We start from the raw sequence: 24877 nt of genomic DNA, 5'->3' as shown, positions 1-24877 counted from the left end.
TTTTTTAATTCTGGTTTTTATTCAGATTTTAAAACAAACAAAGTTCAAAAGCAAATTTCTAATGCTGATTATACAGCAAAGTAATTAAGAAAATCTACATTTTTATAAAAAAAATAGCTTCATAAAACTGGCCAGCTCTAATACGAAGTTTGTAAAAGTGAAATAAAATTATTTATGATTATAATGTTGCATAAAAAATAGCACCATTAAGAAAAGCATTTTTCCTTCATATTAGAAGTAGTTGTCTAGTAACTCCCTGTGGCCTGGAGCCACTGAATGCTGAGTAAAAACGTATTCATATCATTGCTTGTGGCCTTTTCTCTGTTGAATTTAGATAAGGATAGGGTGAGAAAGAATGTGTGGCCCGGGTTTGCTCAAATGCAAAGGACCCTGCATGGTCTGAAACAAGTTTCCTCAAATGCAAAGGACCCTACGTTGTCCAAAACAGATTTCCTCGAATGCTTCAGACCCTGTATGGTCTGAAACATGCTATGCAATGAAAATCCCTGTGGTTTAATTCTTCTACCTTTGATACTATTATATAGGTGGCTTTTCCACGAACCGTTGAAGAGCTTGAACTCAACATAGTACATGGTGGACCAACTGGTCAAAATTTAAGTTACTGCTGCATAAATATGTTAGGGTTATATAAAAAAGGTGTAATAAATACTTTTCTCTTTATATTTTCCCATGACTAAGCAGTTGGGCAAGGGGAAGCCATTTTTGGGATACTTGTCTGCGGTGAATCTGCTCTACCACAGGTGACCATAAAACTCCCCATGTACCCTAATGGGTTGTGGAAACCATCAAATGGGTAGGATGGGTGCAATGAGATATCCTTCAGAGTGGATGGGGAGATAAGGCAACTGCAGATCATGATGGTATGTCAGCCCATCACTGTACCAACTTGTTTTGGACTGATTAAAGGGCATGTAAAGTCTAAAATAGAATAAGGCTAGAAATGCTGTATTTTGTATACTAAATATAAACATGAACTTACTGCACCACAAGCCTAACCAAACAAATAATTTATGCTTTCAACGTTGGCTACAGGGGGTCACCATCTTGTAACTTTGTTAAACATCTTTGCAAGAATAAGACTGTGCACATGCTCAGTGTGGTCTGGGCTGCTTAGGGATCGTCATAAACAAAGCTGCTTGAGTTCTGCATGGCTGGGAAGTAAGGCGAGGGCTCCCCCTGCTGTTCATAAGTATGATTGTTTCCCTACTCAGTAGTTAGGGACCATCTGACAATTCCTATCCACAGCAGTAAATGAAGGGAGAATTTCACTGCATACAGTCAGGTCTCCTATAAAAACGGTACACATTTTTTAATTAATGTATATTGGAGATAGGTTTCTTTTTCATTAAAGAAAGTAAAAATTGGGTATTATTTTTTTCCTATTACATGCCCTTTAAAAAGTGAGCATCAAATAAAGGTTTTTAGGAGTTTGCGTCCAGCATCAATACCACTGATTCATTCCACCTTCAATTATGGCTAATCTACCACTCTGCACTCTTGGTATTTATGCATGGGGTCGTTCTAAGAAAATGTTTCTTTACTTTTTTTGTTTTGAATGTTCGTTCTGTCTGGTTTTTGGAGTTTCTGTCAACAGAAAGAATGACCAAAACAGACGAGTTTAATTGTTAGGGAACATGTTAGGTGGTAACTATGTAAATATTTGGATTAGTGGTATATGAAACCCCTGTCATGTGGGAATTCCTGCGTCATGAAGCATCTTCCTCACTCACTTGGGGGCCCCAGTATTGCTGGCTGTTTGCAGAACAGAGTGCGTGTTATTTAAAGCGAAAGTGTTTACCTCGGTGTTTTATTGACATATAAGTGTCTTCATTCCTACAGTCTGGAACTTTTGACGTTGGTGAAAACAGGCTAGAAATACCTTTCCTGATATCTTTTTGATAGACGAAAGCCGGAGGCATGGTATCAGAAGGGTTAAATGACTCGCAGTCAAGATTCAAGTTCACGTAAGGACCAGCAGCAATCGGAGAAGTCAGGCCAAGAATCCGTGAGCCTCATAAAGCACTGCGTATCTTGACAGCGCTATATAAATAAATGATGATGATACCAAATCGACATGTGGCGCAAAGTGCATTTTTTTAGCACATCACTCCATTTTTAAGCCAAGAAGCAACATTTTTTTCCCCAAATGTAAACTGGCATCCATTTTGGTGGATTGCTTGCAAGTTGTGGTGGATACATTGTGTCAGAATAGCGTCACTTCTGGCTTTAATAGCTGCCCAAGTCCATTGCAGTGGTTGGCACAAAATTCTCTAATACATGGGAAACGTGGGAATGTATTTCTAGGATTTAGTGATGTGTGGGCCGACCCTGGACCCGCGCATCCAGGCCTGTTTGAATAAAGAGGGAGTACCAGAAGTTAAAGAGGGATTTAATACAGTATATGAGTAGGAACTGGAAAAAGAACAGGGGCACACTGTTTTTAATGATGAGGACATGATCAAGTGGTCGCCAAACAAGCAAATCTTTCCCCTGGTGGGTGATATGGTGCTAATGCTATTGTTTGGCCCTAGGGTCAGAGTCAGAGCAAGGACCACATCAATGAGCAAATGCGATCCTTGATCCGACAGAAAAATCAAGCTTGCTCGATCAATACCTGGCTGTTTTATGGCCAGAGATAGACCGAGGAGGCCTGTTGGAGGGCCCCATACAAGGGTAGATAAGCTGACGAATTGGTGTAAAGGACCTAAGGGCTAGTCCACACGGGGAGATAGCCACGCGTTTGCGGTCACGGCGACAAAGCGCCGCGACCGGCGCAGGCGACAGTTTTGTATGGGCGCCTATGTAAAAACGCCTGTGCTAACCACACGAGGCGATGCGCTTTTCAACAGTCGCCTGAAAATGCCTCGCCAGGCTTTTTCAGGCGACTGTTGAAAAGCGCATTGCCTCGTGTGGTTAGCACAGGCGTTTTTACATAGGCGCCCATACAAAACTGTCGCCTGCGCCGGTCGCGGCGACTGGCGCGGCGCTTTGTCGCCGCGACCGCAAACGCGTGGCTATCTCCCCGTGTGGAATAGCCCTTAAAGTTGGCAGATTGTTTTGGATAGAATTAATTAAGAAGTGTAAAATAATTTGAAATTCTTGCTTGTGTGGGATGCTGCTTTTATTTTTTTTATTTTATTTTTACTATAAAATCTGAATTTAAGTGGGGAAAAAAAACTTGAATTTTCCAAGATTTATTATACCCAGAGGCTGCAAAAAGTCAGAATCCGAAAATACTCCATCTTCAACCTGTCCTTTAGAAGTCAAAGGCAGAAGTCCTATTTGCAGTTTGAAGATATTATTGTCTGCGCTGGTTGTGGTACGATAATCTGAAAATTTCAGGCCTTTTCTTTGATTTCACCGAAAATTCTGACTTTTCGGGCTTCAAATTAAAAAAATTCAGATTTTTGGGGTGTCAAATAAGAAAAATTCGGACTTTGGGTGTGAAATCTAAAAAAATCCGGGCTTTTCGGGCGTCCAATATGAAAAATGCTGGCTTTCAAGCTTTAAAATACGAAAAACGCTGATTTTTGGGCGTCACATCCAAAAAATTCAAATTATATTTGTGAAAAAGTTGTTTTTCTGATCTGATTTTTTCGAGTTTTTTTTAAATTGATAAATAAGGGCAAATGTGGATTTTTTTACTTAAAAAGTCTGAAAAATTTGCATTTTGATAAATAGCCCCGTAAATGTAGTATCGTAACTTTGGAGACCACCCCATGGGTCACCTATTTCCCTTAGTCATGGGGTCTGCCCCCCCCTCTATAGTTATGCCACTGACCAGAGGGATCAGCACATCTTTACAGAGTGGTATAGACCAAATGCAAGATTTTTTTTTGATGTAATTTATTTATTTTACAGTGTCTGGCCTTCCATTAACAGTCCCCCATCTAATCTGAAGCTCATGAAAATATTACTTGTTCTGCTTTTTATTAATTTTCTGTATTTCACGTGTCCATTATGTAACCCCAGGCTCTTATTTTTGAACTGTAATTTTAAAGGGGACATATGCCCTACAATATATCTTGATGACAAATTGCTCAGATTTATCTTACATTATTTAATTATTATTATTTTTAGATTAGAAGTTTTATATGTTATATCAGGGTAACTGGAGCACCCCCTGCTGTTCAACCCTTTCCTCACATGGAGAATGCCCTGTTTATATGTGCCCCTTAATATATTGATTTCTGTTCTCACTAAGGTGTAGGACACGAGTGACTAACGTCAGCCCCTGTGTGATCACCTTTCATAGGAATATTTTTCCATTTCAGGGAGAAACGTCATTGCTGTTCGTGTTTTAAGTGTAGTGGCCTTTATCAGTTGTAAAACATTCCCATGCATGTGATACTGGCAATGGAGAGAGATGTAGTGTGGGGCTGCTTTTGTGGCAGTTTTTGTCACATGGATTGATGAGAAAAACATTAACTCAAATGACACTTACACCGGCTTATGGAATGTGCCAGCCACAGCAATGGCAGCCGTCCAAGCCTTCTGCCACTAGTCACTTGACCTGCACTTAAATTACCCTTCCAGTCATTCCAGGTACGCAGTTTGGTTTTAGAGCCCCCGGCACTAATTATTTTGTGCTATTTAAGCTGTGGCCTCAGTCCTGTTGGTTCTCTGGGTATAAATATAAAAGCACTATGTGTGCGTAGCTCTAAGTTGAACTGAGCTGCTTTTGTAGGAACAATTGTGTTGTACTTTATTGCAGTTCTACTTCATATCTGCCAGCGTAACCTCATATTACTCTTTTTGATTGGGAAATGGCAGTAATGCCCCAGTCCTGGTCAGTCTAATCAATTTTGTGGTAAAATAAGTCTTTGACTCTTATTAAAAAAGAGCTGGAAAACATTATTTCAGTTGGTCGTGACCCAGAGGGATATAGGCGACAGGAGAGGACTGACTCGGATCATAAAGTATTCTATAATGTGCCTGGTTTTACCTTTTGTGCCAAGCTCTAGCTGTTTTGTGGCAAAAAGTAAATAAAACTGGACACACCTATTGTCACTTTGGCTACACAGGCACATATCTAGTCTTTCATCAGCTGTTCAAGTGACTGAATCAAACAACAAATCTTTGAATGATGCTCATATCTAAGAACCAATGTGATCATTACCTGAATACAACAAATTATTTTGACAAATTATTTGACTTTATATGATCACATGTATCAGTCATAAGGAATGCTGTATTACTAGCATTACAATGCCTCCATTTCAGTTGGAAATTTAAAGGGGAACTATTGCAAAATTGAAAATGTAATATAAGATTCATCATACTGAAATAAGAAACGTTCTAAATACAATCAATTCAATATTTTGAATTGTTTCTGAAATACTCAAGTTTATGTTCACTATTCCTCTCTCAGCATCTGTTTCTCTTCAGTCTGTCTTCATTCAGCAGTTGGGTCTCAGATATTCATTGACAATTACATCCAATATATCTTATAGGGGGGCTTCCTTTCCTACTAGATGAATTAGAGCTCACTCAAATAACTGATTCCAGTACAAACTTAATAACTGCCTTCTGCACAAATCCTGCATGTAGAGAGACATGATTTCTGGTGATTTTAATAGAGTGAGCTCTAATACATCTTCTAGGCCCTATAAGATATATTGGATTTACCAGTCTGAATAGCTGAGACCCAACTGCTGCATGAAGAGAGAATGAAGAGAAACAGATGCTGAGAGAGGGATAGTGAGGATAAACTTGATTATTTCAGAAACAATGCAGAATATTTAATTGATTGTATTATAAGTTTCTTATTTCAGTATGATGAAGCTTATATTAAATTTTCATTTTGGCAATAGTTCCCCATTAAAATACTATCTAAATCCTTTTACCCCACAATTCTGTAGGGTTTCATATTGGCGTGTCAAAGCTTTCCTAGCATTCTGAATAATTATGTTATTATCAGATTGTCCAGGCAGGACTCTAATTTCTCTCTTGTGTTTTGTTTGCATCATTGCACTCAATCCCATATGTTGAATATGATCTTGTCTTTTCAGGGGAGGTTATTGCAATGTGTGGGAACAGTGATATTCTGGGTTTTTGGAAACCCCAAAATGCAGTTATCCTACAACCCGATGATAATGATTGGTAAGTGGATATACAAAAATGCAAAAAGGCATTTGGGGAATATGATAGGAATATGTAAATAACAGATATCTTGGTAATACTTCTATTGTGACCGTGTATTTTCATTCTGTGTCCTTTCTAAATAGTAAACTTTGGAAGACATGCATTCAGCTACCTATAGGAATCGAATTGCAATATCGATATTTTAAAGGTTACTTTCTGGAACCAAAGGTATGTGTGTGTTTTTGGCAATTAATTGCACATTGTGATGCATCACAAATTCTTCTCTGTCCCCACCTCTCACTGGCTTCCTCCACATAGAGAGTTGCCTCCTTTTCTATCCATACCTGCATCTCACACTAGCACATGTGTAATTACAATATGTGTCATTTCTTCACTGTTAAAAAGTGCAAGGCTATATATGTAAAGATCCTCTATTGGTTCATTCTCCTTTAAAGGAGAATTTAACCCGTAGTTTAAAAAACCCTCCGTGCAGATTCTGGCCTCGGATTTCATGGCAGACATCTTCTTCTCCATTAATCTTTTTGTATTGACTGCATTTTCGGCACATGCGCAGTTGGAGTAAATTCCGGTCCCGAACAACTGCGAATGCGCCGAAAGTCACAGAAATTTCCGAAAAGAATTTTGTGACTTTCGGGGGCATGCGCAGTGGTTCGTGACTGGAAATTTACTCCAACTACACATGCGCCGAAACATCCGAAGAAAGAAGATGGCTGCCGTGAACTCCGAGGCCGGAATCTGCACAGAGGGATCAGTAAAAAATTAGGGGCATTTGCCTGGGGGGGGAGGGAGGGGGGTCTACCCAGGGTAGGGGAGAGGGTTTTTTTTTTCATTAAGGGTTGAATTCTCCTTTAAACATCAGTAGAAGAGAATTACCTATTGACCATAAATACTGTCCTTTTGAAGTCTTAACGAGTAAGCATTTGATGAATACAGAAGGGTTGTTCCCAATCACAGTATGTAAATTCTAAATGTCAAATCCTAAAAATCTGCAAAGAAGAAATGTCTTATACACTAGTTTAACATTGGCCTTATACTTTGACTTGTAGATGGGAATATATTAAGGGGGAAAACTATGTTTTATATTGCTTGCTAACTCCTTAATCAATTCCATGTCCCCTTCACCTTAAATTTAGGCTATATCAATGGGTTTTTTTCTGTGGAGGATTTTGGAGATTACTAATGGTTTGCATATGTTCTGCAGGTATTTGGCCCCATAACCTATTGGAACTCTTGGCATTTCTTTGTGCATTTAGGTATGCTTATTGGTTGGCATGCCTACATCAACCCAGGGGAAAAAATCCATTTGCTATCATTGTCCCAGAGGTTGCTAGAGAAGTTTAATTCTATTCAAATCAGTACACGCAACAGGTATTTGGGACCCTAGCAACCAGATGGCTGAAATTGCAAACTCAAAAACCACAAATAATAAAAAGTGAAAACCAAATGCAAGTTGTCTCAAAATATCCCTGTCTACATCATACTAAAAGTTAACTCAAAGGTGAACAACCCCTTTAAAGAGAATTATAGCTGCTAACAGTTATTACTTTATTCCATTAAACAGAAGAAGCCAAAATGGTAAAAAAAAATTTCTTTATACTATTGTAGACTTTTTACTTTTAAATTACAGAATACCAGAGATTCATGCCAAGTCATAATTCACAAGTGGGAGACCCATCTACAGCCTCGATTAATAAAGCCTTTAGGTATGACTACAGATTGTGTTCAAAAGTCATAAACCGCTTGCTGACTTAAGCACATGTTTTAATTAGGATCTGTTATATATGCACATTTGCCAGAATTATGAATGGTATGGGAGGAAAATGGTGTAAAGCCCTGCAAGCTTGGAAGGAACACTCCAAACACACAGTGCCCTGGCTGGAATAGGCAGCATTATTCTTCAAGGCCAAAGTTAAGGTGGCTTAATTTCCTTGGAGCTGGAAGCTTTATACAGAGTTTTTTCATCACAGACCAACTAAACAGAATTATATTCCTGATGTTGTTTACTGTGTAATATCATGAAGTCATATTTACTTAATTATGTCCATAAAGCTGGCCATAGACGTGCAGATTTTACCTTTGTATCCAATGAAAGATCGGACGTCGCAATCTTCCGACCTGCCACTAACTATTCAGATGAAATAAAGTAGTAAAGGAACAAATCAGACCATATTCTGCCTATGGATTCACTGAATCCACTATTTTTGAATCAGCCGAACCCCTGAATACTTCTTGAAAGATTTGGCCGAATACTAAATCTGACCCCTAATTTGCATATGAAAATGAGGATGGGCAGTGAAAAAAAAAAGAGCCAGTACACGGCTAAAAACTTTTTACTTCCTTGTTTTGTGACAAAAAGTCATATGAGTTTACGGATTCAGATTCGGTTTGGCCAGGCAGGAGGATTCGGCTGACTCCGAATCATGTTGAAAAAGGCCGAATCATGGCTGAATACAGAAACTAATCCTGAATTTGGTGCATCCCTAATTCTGCCCATGAAAGCAGTGGTAGGAAAATTATGCAATTCGTGCAACTATATATTTACGTCTATTACCAGTTTAAGTAAGCTAACAGGAAGATGCAGTGGCATGTAAATAAGGGCCTCACACATCAGACTGGGACCTGGGTCTTGATGGAACCTTGAAAAATTTCAGTCTTGCAATATAACAAAACACCCCTGTGGAGGGCCCTGAAGTTTCTCTGCTGGGCACCCCAAAACACTACTTACACCACTGGTAAGATGCCTGCCATAGTGCAGAATTCTAACAGGTAAATTCTTTTCCAAGAAGTTGACCAAAAACTGAAGACAGTTTTAGATCCCCTTTGAAAAATATATTTGAAAGTTGTATTAGTTGATCTGAGCAATATAAATAATAAAGCATGCTATTAATAATATGATTGTATCATCAGTACTGCTCTTTCATTTGTCAAACAAATCGATTTCCAGCAATTTATTCTTGAGACTTTAACCCAAAGTATAAAATCAATATATTACCTTTGCCTTTGACCAGCATTCTTAGTGTTCGCTTATTCCAGCAAAAAGCCAATTCTTCATACTAATTCCTCTGTTCTTTGCAAATGGAGGTCTTGAAAGCTTTATTTTTCTGACTGTAAAGGAGCCTGTACTGTGTAACTGGCAAGCAAAATCTCATGAGCCCAGCACCCCTACTGATACCGTGCAGCCAATTGCTATGCTTTATCATTACTTCTAAATGTTGTATCATTTCTGTGAACCTTGATACAAAAACTACAAGAAACTGCTGCAGGGAAGTGAAAAGAAGAGAAATCTTAAATCGAATAATGCTGCTTCAGTCTGACAGAGGTTGGCATAGCACTATGTGGTTACGACCCATAACAGCTCTTGGTCCATTTGGGTATGCTTATTGGTAATTGTTGCTGCTACATCAACCCAGAAAAAAGCCCCAAAATAGGTTTTAACCCAGAAGTCATAATTCACAAGAGTGAGGCTCATTTGCAGCCTTGATAAGTAAAGCCTGGCTCATTTTTCATAGCATACTGTATATCACAATGCAAGTCTATGGGCCTACAATTCACTAGGGATATGTTTTTAATTATAGGAAAGAATGATTAATACAGACCAATTTATTGTCAATGATGTTCTCTCCCTAATGTTATTTTATAGATACTGAATGCCTTATAGATGGTGGAGAATTTGGAATCCACAGTAAGTGAAATCATCCAGGTTTAATTCTAGGCTTTCCTGCTTGTGGCTTTTCGAAATGCTGTTTGGCTTTTATTTTAATTACAAAAGGTTCTGTTTCCTGGACACACCCTGAGAAGTGTCTGTCTGTGTTTTTTCCGTTTCCCTACTTGTGCAGTCACAGACTGGTAGCCAGTAAAGCAATTCTTTGCACACACCAGAAAGATCAACAAAGAAATTTACTAACCCCTAAAATGATAAAAAGGTGTCTTGCGTTTAAAGGAGAATTAAAACCTAAAAATAAATATGGCTTAAAATGCCTTTTTGGGACTCCCCATAACCAATCTCTTCTGAAGAATGCTTTACACTGACTTTCCCAAGGACCCATTTACATTATTCTTATTAACTCTTTGGTAGACGGCCCCTCCCAAACCCCCCCCAAATAAAGTATTGGTATGAATCCTAGCCTCCCAAATTCACAAGTAAGCCTAACATCCCAGTTGCCACTCAGCAGATGCTATGGGAGTAGAAAATCTGACTCCTAGTCCTAAAGCCTGAATCTTACTGTTGTTTTTGTTGACCCCACCTCATTTCACTTCCCCCTTCCTGTACACCCCAACTTTACCCCCCCACACACCTTTTTTATTTTTTGTATTCTAAGCACTATAATGTGATAACGCTGTTGTATAAAATTAGGGTTGCACCGAATCCAGGATTCGGTTCGGGATTCGGCCTTTTTCAGCAGGATTCGGATTTGGCTGAATCCTTCTGGCCAGCTGAACCGAATCCTAATTTGCATATGCAAATTAGGGGCAGGGAGGGAAATCGCGTGACTATTTATCACAAAACAAGGAAGTAAAAAATGTTTTCCCATTCCCACCCCTAATTAGCATATGCAAATTAGGGTTCGGTATTCAGCCGAATCTTTCGCGAAGGATTCGGGGGTTCGGCCGAATCCAAAATAGTAGATTCGGTGCATCCCTATACAAAATACAATAAAAATTTCAGTTAAAAAAAAAAAGTTTGCTCCCCACTGTGTTGGCTCAGCGCTATATCCAGCACCATAAGGAGGCTGCTACAAACCTGAACTCTTATGTATATTTTTCAGGAGAATGTGCTATAAATGAGGGAGCAGTCATTTTCTATACAGTTTCCAGCAACTGTCTCTTGAAATGAAATTGTTTATTATCTTTTAAGATGTGTATGTTGCAACTGATAACTTTCATCTCATTTTATCTACTCTGCCAGATGGCGTTGAGACTGTGGATTCCGGGTGGCTGACATGTCAGACAGAGCTTAGATTACGGCTACATTATTCCGAAAAACAACCTGTTTCTATATCCAAGAAAAAATTTAAAAAGTCTCGGTTTAGGTATGGCCATGATAAGTTTTGATATATTACTATTATTATATTATTATTTGCTCGCTGTTATAGTATATATATATATATTTGACTACACATATAAGGTTTTTTTCTCTTTACACTAAAAAGACTAATTTAATAAACATGATTTTGCAGCTCTCTTCCCCCCCCCCCTTTAAAATAGTTAAGGTCAATAAGATCTTGCTGAACATAGCACTCATTGCACCTGAAATAATAACTTTTTTGCCATCAATCCTTTCTATAGTGATGAAACACCTTGGTGACTTACAATAGAATAGATTAGGAAAAGTCACAGAATAGAAACCCAAGTCCTCAAGAAACTCTGCAATAAGGGGATCACATTTGGAGAGGTGCAAATTGATTGCTACAAAACAGTCCCTAGATGTATAGACTGCATCATCCCTTTTCCTTCACATGGGATTAATCCATGGCTAATTGTCATCAGTTTGTAGAATTCTGGATGCAGTTATAGTACGGGAGTGCTGTTTGACATCCCTTATGGTGGTGGTCGTTCCTGTGTTGTTGGGGATATTTTAGATTGAGGGTATGAGTATTTACCATCTACATGTTCTTAAAAGTCATGCATCTCCTACTCACACATCATTCCCTTTGAGTCTTCTGGAATCAGTATAACCAAAACACACATGAATACAAATAACTCCTAATAAGCTTTCTTATTGTTTGAAAGGTAGAAATAGAGCAACATTGCTTTAAGCCTTAACATTTTCGATCTATAAGGTGAAATAGGGTGTTGCCTAAATAAGCTGTTATATAAACATGGCATGTTGAAACCTTAATATAAAAGGTTTGGTAATGGAATATGGCTTGCATATAACCAGTCTTCATGTCCTTTTTTTTATGCTAGAAAGGGCATGTTCAGCTTGTAGCACTTTAGCTATTGGTAAACAACAACTCTGCCCCACCTGCTGGATGTTTGGGGGAAGGTGGGTTTAAAATGGTAAGACCATGGGCTCGACAAAAACAGGGGTTTTAGGTAGGTGTGTGACAAAGGGATATGATAAAGTATTCATCGATAGAACTGAGCAGAGAAGTCTAAAACAGAATTATTTTCAAGCGAAATATCATACACACCCTATTATTATTACTATTATTATTATTAATAATAATAATCAAAAAGGGCAGTATACCTTATATATTTCTAGGATATTACTTGTTAAATGTATAGAACTGCATTTAAACATGAATAGGGCTGCCATATTTTTGAAATATTGTTAAGAGTTCTATTGCTTAGGCAGTCAGCATGGTAGATCTAAGAGCCTGAGTTCTATGCCCACAGTAAACTAGCTTACCCTTAAAGGGCATGTAAAGTCTAAAATAGAATAAGACTAGAAATGCTGTATTTTGTATACTAAATATAAACATGAACTTACTGCACCACAAGCCTAATCAAACAAATAATCTATTCTTTCAAAGTTGGCTACAGGGGGTCACCATCTTGTAACGTTGTTAAACATCTTTGCAAGACTAAGACTGTGCACATGCTCAGTGTGGTCTGGGCTGCTTAGGGATTGTCATAAACAAAGCTGCTTGAGTTCCGCATGGCTGGGAAGTAAGGAGGGGGCTCCCCCTGCTGTTCATAAGTATGATTGTTTCCCTGCTCAGCAGTTAGGGACCATCTGACAATTCCTATCCACAGCAGTAAATGAACAGGGAATTTCACTGCATACAGTCGGGTTTCTTATAGAAACGGTACGCATTTTTAATTAAATTATATTCGGTATAGGTTTCTTTTTCATTAAAGAAAGTGAAAATGGCATTTTATTTTTTGCCTTTACATGCCTTTTAATAAAATTGTACTTTAGAACAAAAAATACAATGGTCAGGTTGAATGGTAAACTGAAGCTTAAAAATGAATATGGCTAGAAACTCTGTATTTTATTTGCTAAAATTACTGTACTAGCAGAGAGACGTAGCAGCTCTACAACACCGATGCTGTAGGCAAGGGATTCCCAACCTTTAGAGCCTACTAGCATGAAAAATGTTCTTGGGGTGTTAAATAAGGGCTGTTATTGGCCATTTAATAGCCTGTATATGGATTGTCAACCTACATTGAGGCTCTGTTTGAAAGTGCACCTGGTTTTTATGCAACCAAAACTTGCCTCCAAGCCTGGAATAAAAAAAATATGCACTTGCTTTGAGGCCACTGAGAGCCACATCCAATGGGTTGGTGAGCAACATGTTGCTCACGAGCTACTGGTTGGGGATCACTGCTCTAGGCCTTAAAATTTGTCCACATTAGCTACCCTTCTTCTGATCTTGTCACTACATCTTTTGAGTGTCCATGACACACACTCAGCGTGCTCTAGTCTGGTATTGAAAAGCTGCGTTTTATGGGTCATCAGAAATTATCAAGCAGCAAAACTGATTTTTAGCCTTGAGATAGAAAAGTCCATGAGAGGCCCAATACATTTATTTTTTATTACCAAGCATGTACCTTTACTCTCCATTATATGTATGTCTCAAACTACCTGCACTTACTATGCAAGGTGCACAATCAGAATGTTGTATATTGAATTCAGTGCATCAATACTCCCTTGTACATCATGGTACAGTATGTGTGTTCTAACATCCAGCAGATACTGTATCGGGATGTTTTATTAAAAGTCACCTTTGAACAGAAAGTGCTGATACTTTGAATTCTATATATATATATATATATATATATATATATATATATATATATATATATATATATATATATATATATATATATATATAAATATAAAAAGTCTTTCCCTAAGCTTGGGCAACTGACAGAACCACGGAGCAGAATCAAAATAACAGTTGGATCTGCTAGAGCATTTTCTTGTGCTGCTACAGAAGCCCAGAATTTGCATATGTATTTTGTGTATGTATAGCTTTTCTGGTCTGCTTCCAGAGTAAGGTTTATACCTTAACAGTCAAAGTGAAATTCACTTTTTCAGAGGACAGGACAGTTTAGAGATTATATTCACTGGGGGTGCCCAACACATTGGCACCCCCAGTGAATATAATCTCTAAACTGTCCTGTCCTCTGAAAAATGCACTGGCATAGGGTACTGTTTCTGCCATGCCGCCATCTTTTCCTGAAGCCTCAGATATCCTCTGAACTGTCCATACTCAGTAGATTAAAATTTACTTTAAAGTCCTGTTACATTATTGTGCATGTGTGGTGGTTTTCAGGGCACAGAAGAGGATTGATGGGGCACTGGCAGCACTATGGTACCCCTGACCAGGGTAAGGTTAGCAAATATATTTGTTGGGGTAACTTCCCCAGGTTATTTCACTTTACTTGTTTTCTTAAGTGTTCCCTTATCTACAGGGATATGATACCTATGTTTTTATTTTAGTGTTTCAATGGTTGATGACCATTCAGATTGCAGTATCAGCCTTAGGGGCAAATTAACTAAAGGGCGAAGTGACTAACGCTGGCGAAAATTTGCTTCGATAGCGAAGGAGATAGACTCTAGCGCTACTTCGCACTCTAACGCCAGGCGAATTTTCGCTCTGGCGAATGAACATAACTACACACATTCACAAAGACTTGCCTTCGCCACCTCAGACCAGGCAAAATACAATAGAGTAGATAGGACACTTCCTCAAAAAATAGTTGAAAAATTTTCTAAGTCCCAAAAAACGCTGGCGTCTTTTCAATTTTTCAGGGTGATGGCCTGCAAAAGATCGTAAACTTTTTTTTAGGGTACCCGGCTTCCCCCCTACATTTCCTAACATATGACATATAAACTATACAGTGGGCTCATGTGTAGGGCAATATAACAACTCCATTTTATTTTATTAAGGTTCCCTGGGCTTGTGTAGTGTAATGTATTTGCTGCAACATATACGCCCATTGAAATTTCACTTCCCGCCGTATGCAAATTAGCCAACGCAAGCGAAACTTCGCATGGCTTGCCGAATTACCATTAGCGAAACTTTGCCATTGTTCGGCACCCTGGACGCAACTTCGCATTTCAGTGAAGTAGCTTTGTCCTGGCGAATTTTTGCCTGGCGATGTGAGCGAAGGCATGGCTGGTACATTTTTGGAGGTTAGTGAATTTGCCCCTAAGAGTTCAGAAGCTTTCCATGCCTTCAAAGTAGGGATGCACCGAATCCACTATTTGGGATTCGTCCAAATCGTTCGTGAAACATTCGGCCAAATACCAAACCGAATCCTAATTTGGATATGCAAATTAGGGGTTGGAAAGGAGAAAGTGAGAAGAAAAATTTCTACTTCCTTGTTTTGTGATGAAAAGTCACATGATTTCCCTTACCGCCCCTAATTTACACATTCAAATTAAGATTAGGTTCGGCCAAGCACAAGGATTCGTCCTAATCCTGATGAAATGAATCCTGGCCAAATCCTGGATTCGGTGCATCCCTACTCGAAAACAGTCCAGTAGTCAGCAAGTTCTATTTACTGGTTGCCTATTTAAAAGCATACATTTTATTGGATGCTATGTGTTACTGTACATGGGCAGACTTTGTGCCTTTTATTACTTATGGGGGTTAGTGTAAAAATATCCATGTCACAAAAACTGACAGTGAGCGCTGCCTCGTGGCCAGTAGATCAGCCCAGAGCACATTGAGCATGCGCAGTGCCATTTTCATTAGGAAGAGGGATGGACACGATCAAAAGGTTATGGAGCTATTGAAGAGATGTTGAGGAATTGAATCTCAAAACTGTATTTTAACTTTATCCTTATTTAACCCCCTAAGTGTTCTATTTGCGTGAAGTAAGTTGTGTGAATAATTCTGCTTATAACTTATATGCATATAGCTCCCAAAACATAAAATTATACTTCTGATTCATATTGTAACACTTTGATTAAATGGCCAACATTAAAGTATAGTAAAGTATAAAGTATAAGTATAAGCTTGACAAAAGGCCGCATGGCCTGAAACGTTGCGGTGATGCCCAAAGCTGAAATAAAGGCTTTTTAAACACTAAAGTTTCACAGTCTGGTGCTGTTCTACATACAAAGGCCAACATTAAAGTATAGACATAAACATAATTTTATATGTTATCTCCCCACTCCCTATGGGCTGCCATTTCTGCTAATGTTTTGTCTCTTGTGGCAACAGAGTAAAGTTGACCTTTGGAGGCTTAGAAGAAGAAGGTGAAGATGAAGAGCAAGATGCAGTGGCTCCCATTCTTCTTCCAAAGATGGACAGCACGTTTGACATCTCCTTAATAAGCAACACTGAGTACAAGTCTCGTCACTCGCAGCCAGAGTGTGGCTATGCCCTGCAGCCTGATCGCTGGACAGAATTCAGTATACACACCATGGATCCAGACAATTTGGAGCTACTTTTTGACTTTTTTGAGGTGGTTATTGAAGTTCATTCCTCAATCATGACTATTGTGTTGTTTTTCAAGATTTACTTTAATAGAAGTGATTTCATATAGGTGAGGCCTTAATTACATTTATCTACTTGGGACCCCACTGCTTTTGAGAAACACACAACAGTTATTTAGGGTAAGGCTTCTGTCCCCAGATGTATGCATCATGATTTTATTACTGTAGATGCATTCGGTTCTGTTGAAGAAGTCACACGGGTCATTGCCCTGCTCAGTGAAAGACGGATTAGTTCTGTTAGTTTCTGAAGGTAGATTTATGTTTAATATTCTAGGAAGAACTGAGTGAAGCTGTGGTGCAAGGTGACACTCTTCCTGGGCATGTGGGAACTGCTTGTCTCCTCTCATCTGCAATGACAGAGATTGGGAAAAGCAATGGCGTTCTGACCCTTCCCATAATGAGCAGAAAAGCAAGACAGACACTCGGGAAAGTTAGAGGTATGGATTTTAAGCTCTTACATCTTGAATAATAAAATATCCTAATTCTGCTGTGGCATATGCACCCTCCCAATTCATCGGTAGAGCACCCAGAAGCATTGGGTTAATTTTTAATGCTTTGGAACCAAGGGGCAGTTTCACTAACCGTCGAAAATTTGCCAGCGATGGCTTTGCGCCCATCGACACACTTCGCCAGGCGAAAATTCGCTCAGACAAAGCTAATTTACTAAAATGTGCAACGTCGTTAGAGGTCTTCGTTCAGGCTAATTTGCAAACATCGGGAAATTGTAAAGTTTAATGGACGTATATGTTGCAGCAAATACATTACATTAGACAAGTCCAGGAACCCTAATAAAAAAAAATAGAGTTGTTATAATGCCCTACACATGAGCCCAGTGTATAGTTTATGTTCCATATGTAAGGAAATGTATGGGGGAACCCGGTTACCCAAAAACAATTTTAAAGCAATAAATCCAGCAGCACTCCGATATGTGAATCAATTATTTATTCATGCCATTAGCAGAGCAACGTTTCGGGCTATTCCAGCCCTTTATCAAGCTAAATGCACTGTGTAACAACACACTTAAGATTCACATATCAGAGTGCTGCTGGATTTATTGCTTTACAGTGGATTTATTCCTTGGCAGAGCGGAACACAGCTGTGCACCTGACGCTTCAAAAGGTGATTCAGTGTAAGTGTGGCACCTTTACTGATTTGACCAAAAACAATTTTATGCACTTTTGCGGACTATCACTCTGAAAAAAGGAAAACGCGCCAGCGTTTTTTGGGACTTAGTCAATTTTTCCACTAAAAATTGAGGAAGATCTATGCACTCCAATGCACTTTGCCTGGTCTAAGCTGGCGAAGGCAAGTATGGCGAAAGAGGCAACGTTCAGTAAAATCTGCATCTTAGTGAATTTGCGGAGTAAAGTCCATTCGCCAGAGCGAAAATTCACCTGGCGATAGAGTGCGAATGAGTGCTAGCATCTATCTCTTTCGCTAGCGAAGTTACGCCTGCGCCCATTAGTAAATCTACGAAGTGCCTAAAAACGTTAATGCTGGCGAATCGTCGCTTCACCCTTTAGTAAATCTGCCCCCAAGTGTTAAAGCACTAAGGAGTGATTTTGTTTGTGCTTATTCAGGAAGCACTTGCATTCAGGACATCCTTGCACTCTGATTAACATACTGGATTAAATATCCAACACAAGCACAGGGCATGCCATAAGAACAAGTCTCCTCTGTGATTGTTTAATTGTAACTGATCTAAATCTAAAATAAAAGCATTAGAAAAAAAAGAACCAAGCTCCTTTGCACCTTGCATTAGCTCTCCCCAATTTGCACATTCACCCGAGGCCTGTATTTGAGGATGGGTAAGGGGCAGGAAAGGGAAAACTTTCATGCCACCCTCCAGCCGACCCTAATGAATATATCTAATGATTCTTGCAGGCAGTGTATATTCATGGGTAAATGCAGCTCTTTGCACTTCATTACTATGTGGAGTGAAAAACAGTGAGAAAACTTTTTACCTCTGTGTTTTTACCTATAAATCTTCCTGTATTGTGATCTGGTTTAAATAGATCAGTAGTTCTACTGCTACAATTGGCTCTCTGAATCCCATACTGTGCTGTGCTAAAGCAGGTAAAGTAGATGCATATAGTGGCGGTATGGTGTGCTCCATTCAAATATTCCCTTAATATTAAAATATCTCCCATGTTTGAAAATACCCATCTTTAAAGAAATATTCAGTTTTTTGGGGGTCAAAATAAATGCTATATTTGGCATGAGAAAATACACAATACAGTTTTTGTTTAGTATTATCAATCCCTTTTATTGCAGCTGGAAAGTTTACCTTAGTCTGTAACTTACAGATTTTTGTTTTATGGTGTATATTTATTTCGCAGTTCCTTTGTTGCCTTGATCAGACTGTTTATATAGCATTGCCACATGCAAATGGACTGAGGGTGCTTATCATATCTACTTTGCAGTGGACTATATTGTTATTAAGCCAATCCAAGGCCATCACTGTGACATGAGCGTTTCCTTCTCCAAATACTGGAAGCCAAGAACACCACTAGATGTTGGACACCGGGGCGCTGGGAACTCCTCCACAACTGCAAAGTAAGTATCCTGTTAGGTAAGCGATTATAATCACTTTTTGGTGCCGGAGACCCCAGGCCGATGCCCCTGTTGGCTGAAGACTGCAAAAGTCCTAGGTATTTCTGTAGGAGCACCTTGTAACAATCTTCTTACACTTCAATCTATGCCTGGGCCCCAGGCCAGGTTTGGATGCACATTAGAGTTAAAAACTTTTCACTCACTTCGTAGTACAGGTATGGGACCTGTTATCCAGAATGCTTGGGACCTGGGGCTTTCCAGATAACGGATCTTTTCAAAATTTTGATCTTCATACCTTAAGTCTACTAGAAAATCATGTAAACATTAAATAAACCCAATAGGCCGGTTTTGCGTCCAATAAGGATTAATTATATCTTAGTTGGGATCATATACAAGGTACTGTTTTATTACTACAGAGATAAAGGAAATCATTTTAAAAAATTTGGATTATTTGGTTAAAATGGAGTCTATGGGAGATGGCCTTTCCCTAATTCCAAGCCTTCTGGATAATTTGTTTCCGGATAACGGATCCTAAAACTCAAAGAAGTGAGCAACATCAGATAAGGCTGGTTGATGTCCAATGTTGCCCTTAACCTTACCTGAACTGAAAATCTGTTCCATCAAAACGTTTATTTTTCACCAGATCATTATCTGCAGGTAGAGTATGGTTTTAATGAATCAGAAACTGAATATCTGTATAATTGATGAGTATTATTACTTTTTTTTTTTTTGTAGACTGGCCAAGGTTCGTGAGAACACTGTGGCTTCCCTAAAGAATGCTGCCAGTCATGTAAGATCTTTATTTATTACTCTCTCCTTATGTTTTAATGCGGGTTTGTCTTAACAGGAGAAATAAATAACCGCAAAGAATTGTTTTAAAAAAGGACAGAAAAAAATAAGAGGAAATTCAATATGTTTTCAGCTCCAAGTAGCGGTAGCTACTTTTAACATAATAAGCAAAGCAGAACCAGCCTACAATGTATACAATAGTTGCTTTTATATCAGTTAGACCGTGTGGTTGACTTCATGAGGCTTCTTTCAGGTCTGATGATTAATAATCTCTAACTTTTTAATGCAATGCTTTATTTTCTTTACAACCATAACTGACCATTTCACCTCCATTCTAGGAATCTTATAGATACACGTGTGGCTTTAAAGAAATTGCATTGTCGTATTATGCCTTTTGCAACTGGACACCTAAAATTGCATAGAATGCAAGACTGATAATTAATTGCTGTGTATAGTGGAATGCAATCTCTTATCCAGAAACCTGATATAAGAAAGCTCTGAATTACTTGAAGGCGATTTTAGTCCATTTTAAGCAAATAATTCTGATATTCCTGTTTCTATAATGACTTTAACTTGTACATGATTTTAAAGGAGAAGGAAAGGCAGTTTACACTTGGGGTGCCAAAAGTTAGGTACCCCCCAAGTGATTATATTTACTTACCTGATAACCCTGGGCTAGTGCACCTATCAGAAGAAAACTGCGCCTGGGGGATAAAGTATGCCATACACCATTGCATAGAAACCAATGCAGTCTACAGTACACATGCAACATGATTGGTTGAGAGCAATTTGTAGTAAACTGGCCAGAACTGGGTATACACAGACATGCATTTCACTCAAAGCTGAATTAAAGATGCATCTTTCTCTATTTTTATGTATTCAAGTGGTAAACATGTCAGCATATTTTATAGGTGTCCTTTTCTAAGGTGATGACCTGTCAATCCTAATTTAGATCAAACATATGTAACCTTACTCTGCCACCAGTTTAGGTTTCTGCCTGATCCCTATAATGTAAGCAAGTCATGTCTTCATTCAGAACATTAACATATGTGTTCTGCAAACTTGTTTCAGAAGCCCTATTGCAGTAATGTTATGATTTATAATATCTCTAATACTCTGGAATTCCTTTCCTTCCCTATTTTTAATAAAAGTTCAATTATAAGTAATTTCCACATTATTATTGATGTACTCCAATATTAAGGGGCAGATTTATTTAGGGTCGAATTAAAAAAAAATGTTATGCTCAAAACTTTCAAATTCAACTAGGGAGTTATATAAATTGGATTCGAGTTTTTTTCAAAAATGTGATTGTCAAGATTTATTTTACTCTGATATTCAAATTTGACTATTCACCACCTAAAACCTGCTGAATTGCTGTTTAAAGGACCAGTAACATCAAAAATTTTTTTTACAAAATTCGTTAGTACACAACGAAAAAAACCCACCAAGACAAATTATACTTAAAAGTCATTATTAAGAAATAACTTACCAAAACTCGGCTTCCGCTCCTCTTCAGAAAAGGCGATAGGGCGACAATCCATCCAGTGGTGCTCAATTTCTCCTCCCTGGCTCTCTGCTGCTGCATCCGTGCTACTGTGGGTTTAGGAGAGAGAAAGGCTGTGTCAGTTTTGGATGGGGAGACCAGCCTAATGTTTTCTTGCAGATAAAGGGGCTGTCAAGCTGTGCCTCAGATCGGTGATTATGCACAGTACATACCAGTGGGGTTGGGAGACAGGCTCTTCTCATCGCGTCTGCGCCGCTGCTCCCGCCTCCTCAGGCCCTGCTAATGCTGGGGGGAACTGGTGGCTGAGGATGAGGTGTGAGGGGAGGAAGAGTGCAGCGCATTTCCATTTTTTTTATCAATGGAAAGTGAAAAAATCTGCTCCTCTTAAATTGGGATCCCCACTCCTGTAGCGGGAGGACCCTCTGATCACACAAGGGGGGACCCGGGCAATATCGTTATCCTAATAAAGGCTGGAGGGTAGCGAGAAGCAATGACCATGACTAGAGCCTACATAAGTACCGTACCTACGGGCTATCCATCTCAGCCTGCCCGCGCCCCTGTTCGTCCAGGAGAAGCAGCAGCCAGGAGGGAAGCCGATGCACAGTGAAAGGCTGGGAGGCTTAGTTGTTTCCCTCGCACAACAGTAGCAGGAACAAGTGTGCGTCGGGAGACTCTAGGCGGCCAGGCCAGTGGAAGGAAAGCGAGAGGACCCACTGCTGCTAGTTGCACGCCACCAGCACAGGAACAAACTTGGTTCTGGTTTCACACCAGGAGCCGGGAAATTGCAGGAGAGGAGAGCCCGTGACACTGCTGCTGCTGGACACCGGGAGGAGGATGAAGACGATGCCTGTCGGTGAATAGCCAGGGAGAAGAAATCAATCGGTGCAGTATGGATGGTTGCCTTTTCTGAAGAGGAGCGGAAGTGGACATTCTGTAAGTTATTTCTTAATAAAGGCTTTGCTATATAAAAGTTTCATTTGTCTTGGTGTTTATTTTAACGAATTTTTAAACATTTTTTTTGATGTTACTGGTCCTTTAAATGGAATGGGAGAGGTCCAGGGGATCAATTTGGAGATGTCTGCAGCCTTCCTGATATTCAAGTTTTTTTTGGAGAAAAAACTCGAATCGAGTTTGATCAAATTAGATTTAAATTTAATTAGAATTTTCAGGTCATTTCAATTCATCATGAATTCACATGAATTCTAAATTCGACCTTTGATAAATGTGCCTTTAAAAGTTATATAAACATTTCTGCTTTACATTTCCAATTTAATTTTATAGGGGGCAGCCTTTGTTGAATTTGATGTCCACCTATCTAAAGATCACGTCCCCGTCATATACCATGATCTTACTTGTTGTATATCCATGAAAAAGGTATGACAATGTCTGATGTTCACTTTACTAGCAGAGTGGAGTTATAAAATCTTTTTAAGACTGCTTCTTTTGACAAAGGGACTACTTTTCTCTTCTTCCAACGATTTTCATAAATGGAATGAATGCTCCTTATGACTGATGTTCTCTTGGTCAGGGATTATTATAGCAAGTGCTCCAGAGAGATCCCCATCTGAACTGCTAGCCATAAATAGAGATTGTCTCTATTGCAGTCCCATTGTTTTACCTAAACCACACTATTCGTGAAAATTTAATAACAAAGAATTTTATTCTAAAGCAGGCATTTTAGGCCCAACCTCGTCTCCACTCCATGTGCCTGCAAGCTAGCACAAGCTTCAGGCAAGTGGAGTGGAGGCTAGCCTGTAACTCGAAAGCAGGCATTTTTGGACTGTCCACCTATCTGCTCCACTCCATGTGGCAGAATGTAAGCAGGAGCTTCACTGTTTAATGAAGATCAAGGGAGCTGGGGAAGGAAGTGGACCTTCTTCTTTCACCCTTCAAAAATTAACAAAGAGAAACAGAGCCAACGCTCTTTCACTTGCAGATTTCACTTTGCTCTGTTTAGTGCAAGAAATAACAGAAACCATACATACATTTTTTTTCCCTAGAAAGTAAATTCTGATTCTTTGGAGCTATTTGAGATACCTGTTAAAGAACTTACTTATGACCAGCTGCAACTATTAAAAGTGAGTACATTTTCCATGAAACAATGTCCTTAGTTTAATTGCTATTATACATTGTTGGAAGAAAGTAGACTCTATCGATAATATCATAGAACAGCATTATGGCCCTCCATCCAATCTGTCCTAGCCTAAGAGAGATGCTGTAGCCAAAAGGTAGAAAGCTTCGGTCCAGTGGTGTTTCAGGGGATTTCACTGCCCTGAGGTGGCCTTTCGAATGCTTAACTTTCCGTGTGCCGGAGCTGAATGAGGCACCAGGGGGGGTACACATCACTAGCGCAGAGAGCATTATAGCGGTTTTTGCACTAGAAGAGCCAAAATCACCATTTAAAAATCTGAATTTTGTTTTTTGCTGCTCCTGGTAACCTGCGGGATGCTGTTGTCTCAGTTTCTCATCTCTTTTCATGGCAGTAGCTCCCCTGCTCAGGTCCATGTAATGTGGAAGTAGGGAATCCGCGCTCTGCCAATTAGCACCTGATGAATGAATGCATCAATCCTCCCGAATAGATGTACCGAACATCCCAAACAATTGAACTTTCAGTAGGAGAGAGGAGAGCACTCTGACGCAGATTAACTGCTTGTGATTAATATTTATTTAAGCTGCTATACACAACATGTTTCGGGCTGTAATTGCCCTTTCTCAAGTGCCTGGTCAGGTCCATGTAATATAGAAACAAAATGAAATGGTGCAAAAAGCCAATATAAGCACTACCACAGTGAATGGGAGTTCAATAGCTAGAGCAAACAAAAATAATGTAAGGGAGAGTATATACTCAGTTCACCCCAGTCTGTCGGTGCATGTACATGGGGAAACAACAAAAATTGTTAGTTCCTCCAAAAAGTCTACCAAGTCTACGATCATAGATGTACTTGCTGTTTTTCCATGTAAGATAGACCTGAGTTGTCTCCAAGCCAATGATTTTTAACTGATGGCAGCTCCTAAGCCTGTTTTTTAATCTTTGCCTGGTGTCCCACAAGGTGGGTATCGGCTGGTTAAGAATTCATTCATTGACACTGAATCTGTCCAATGTGAGTCCAGAGGCTGGAGACTCCTTTTTATAACTGACTTTACTTGTACTTATGTATGTTTTGTAGCAGCCCAAGACATAAGAATGAAGAGCTTCCAAAGATAGTAGCACCCTGTCTTCTTCACTTACCTGAGCTTAGGGACTGACTCACAATATACGGTATATATAAAATAGAAATGTCCTAATATAAGGGCTGGTTTGTAATGAATTTCAATCATATATAACAGGGGTCATCACAAATTATCAAGCAGATAATGAAGTTGGTGTAAGAATAGCTTTTCAACAGCTGCATAGAGCCCACTGAGCATGTGCAGCGTCACTGACATCCTAACAAATTCCAAGATGGTTAGCTGATACCTGAGAAATAAGTGAGATGCAGTGCCACTAATATATCGCTACAGCTAGG

General features: G+C 39.2%; 1 protein-coding gene across 4 annotated transcripts in view; it reads left to right on the top strand.

Moving 5' to 3' along the window:
• gpcpd1.S (glycerophosphocholine phosphodiesterase 1 S homeolog) overlaps nucleotides 1-24877 on the top strand; it is a 37818-nt gene that overhangs the window by 3331 nt on the left and 9610 nt on the right. For 2 of the 4 annotated variants that reach the window (XM_018265074.2, XM_041564331.1), the window contains exons 2-12: nucleotides 6033-6123; nucleotides 6249-6333; nucleotides 7754-7829; nucleotides 9767-9808; nucleotides 11033-11156; nucleotides 16251-16494; nucleotides 16800-16962; nucleotides 18949-19081; nucleotides 19814-19868; nucleotides 22653-22745; nucleotides 23372-23449. In XM_018265074.2, coding sequence (XP_018120563.1) covers nucleotides 6033-6123; nucleotides 6249-6333; nucleotides 7754-7829; nucleotides 9767-9808; nucleotides 11033-11156; nucleotides 16251-16494; nucleotides 16800-16962; nucleotides 18949-19081; nucleotides 19814-19868; nucleotides 22653-22745; nucleotides 23372-23449 — 1184 coding nt within the window. The remainder of the gene's footprint in view (nucleotides 1-6032; nucleotides 6124-6248; nucleotides 6334-7753; nucleotides 7830-9766; nucleotides 9809-11032; nucleotides 11157-16250; nucleotides 16495-16799; nucleotides 16963-18948; nucleotides 19082-19813; nucleotides 19869-22652; nucleotides 22746-23371; nucleotides 23450-24877) is intronic. The other 2 variants (XM_041564332.1, XM_041564333.1) reach the window with 2 other exon arrangements.

Source organism: Xenopus laevis, chromosome 5S (genome assembly GCF_017654675.1).
Source record: "Xenopus laevis strain J_2021 chromosome 5S, Xenopus_laevis_v10.1, whole genome shotgun sequence".
NCBI classification, from domain to species: domain Eukaryota; kingdom Metazoa; phylum Chordata; class Amphibia; order Anura; family Pipidae; genus Xenopus; species Xenopus laevis.
The sequence above is the reverse complement of the archived record's forward strand: the minus strand, read 5'-3'. Positions and strand labels throughout refer to the sequence as shown.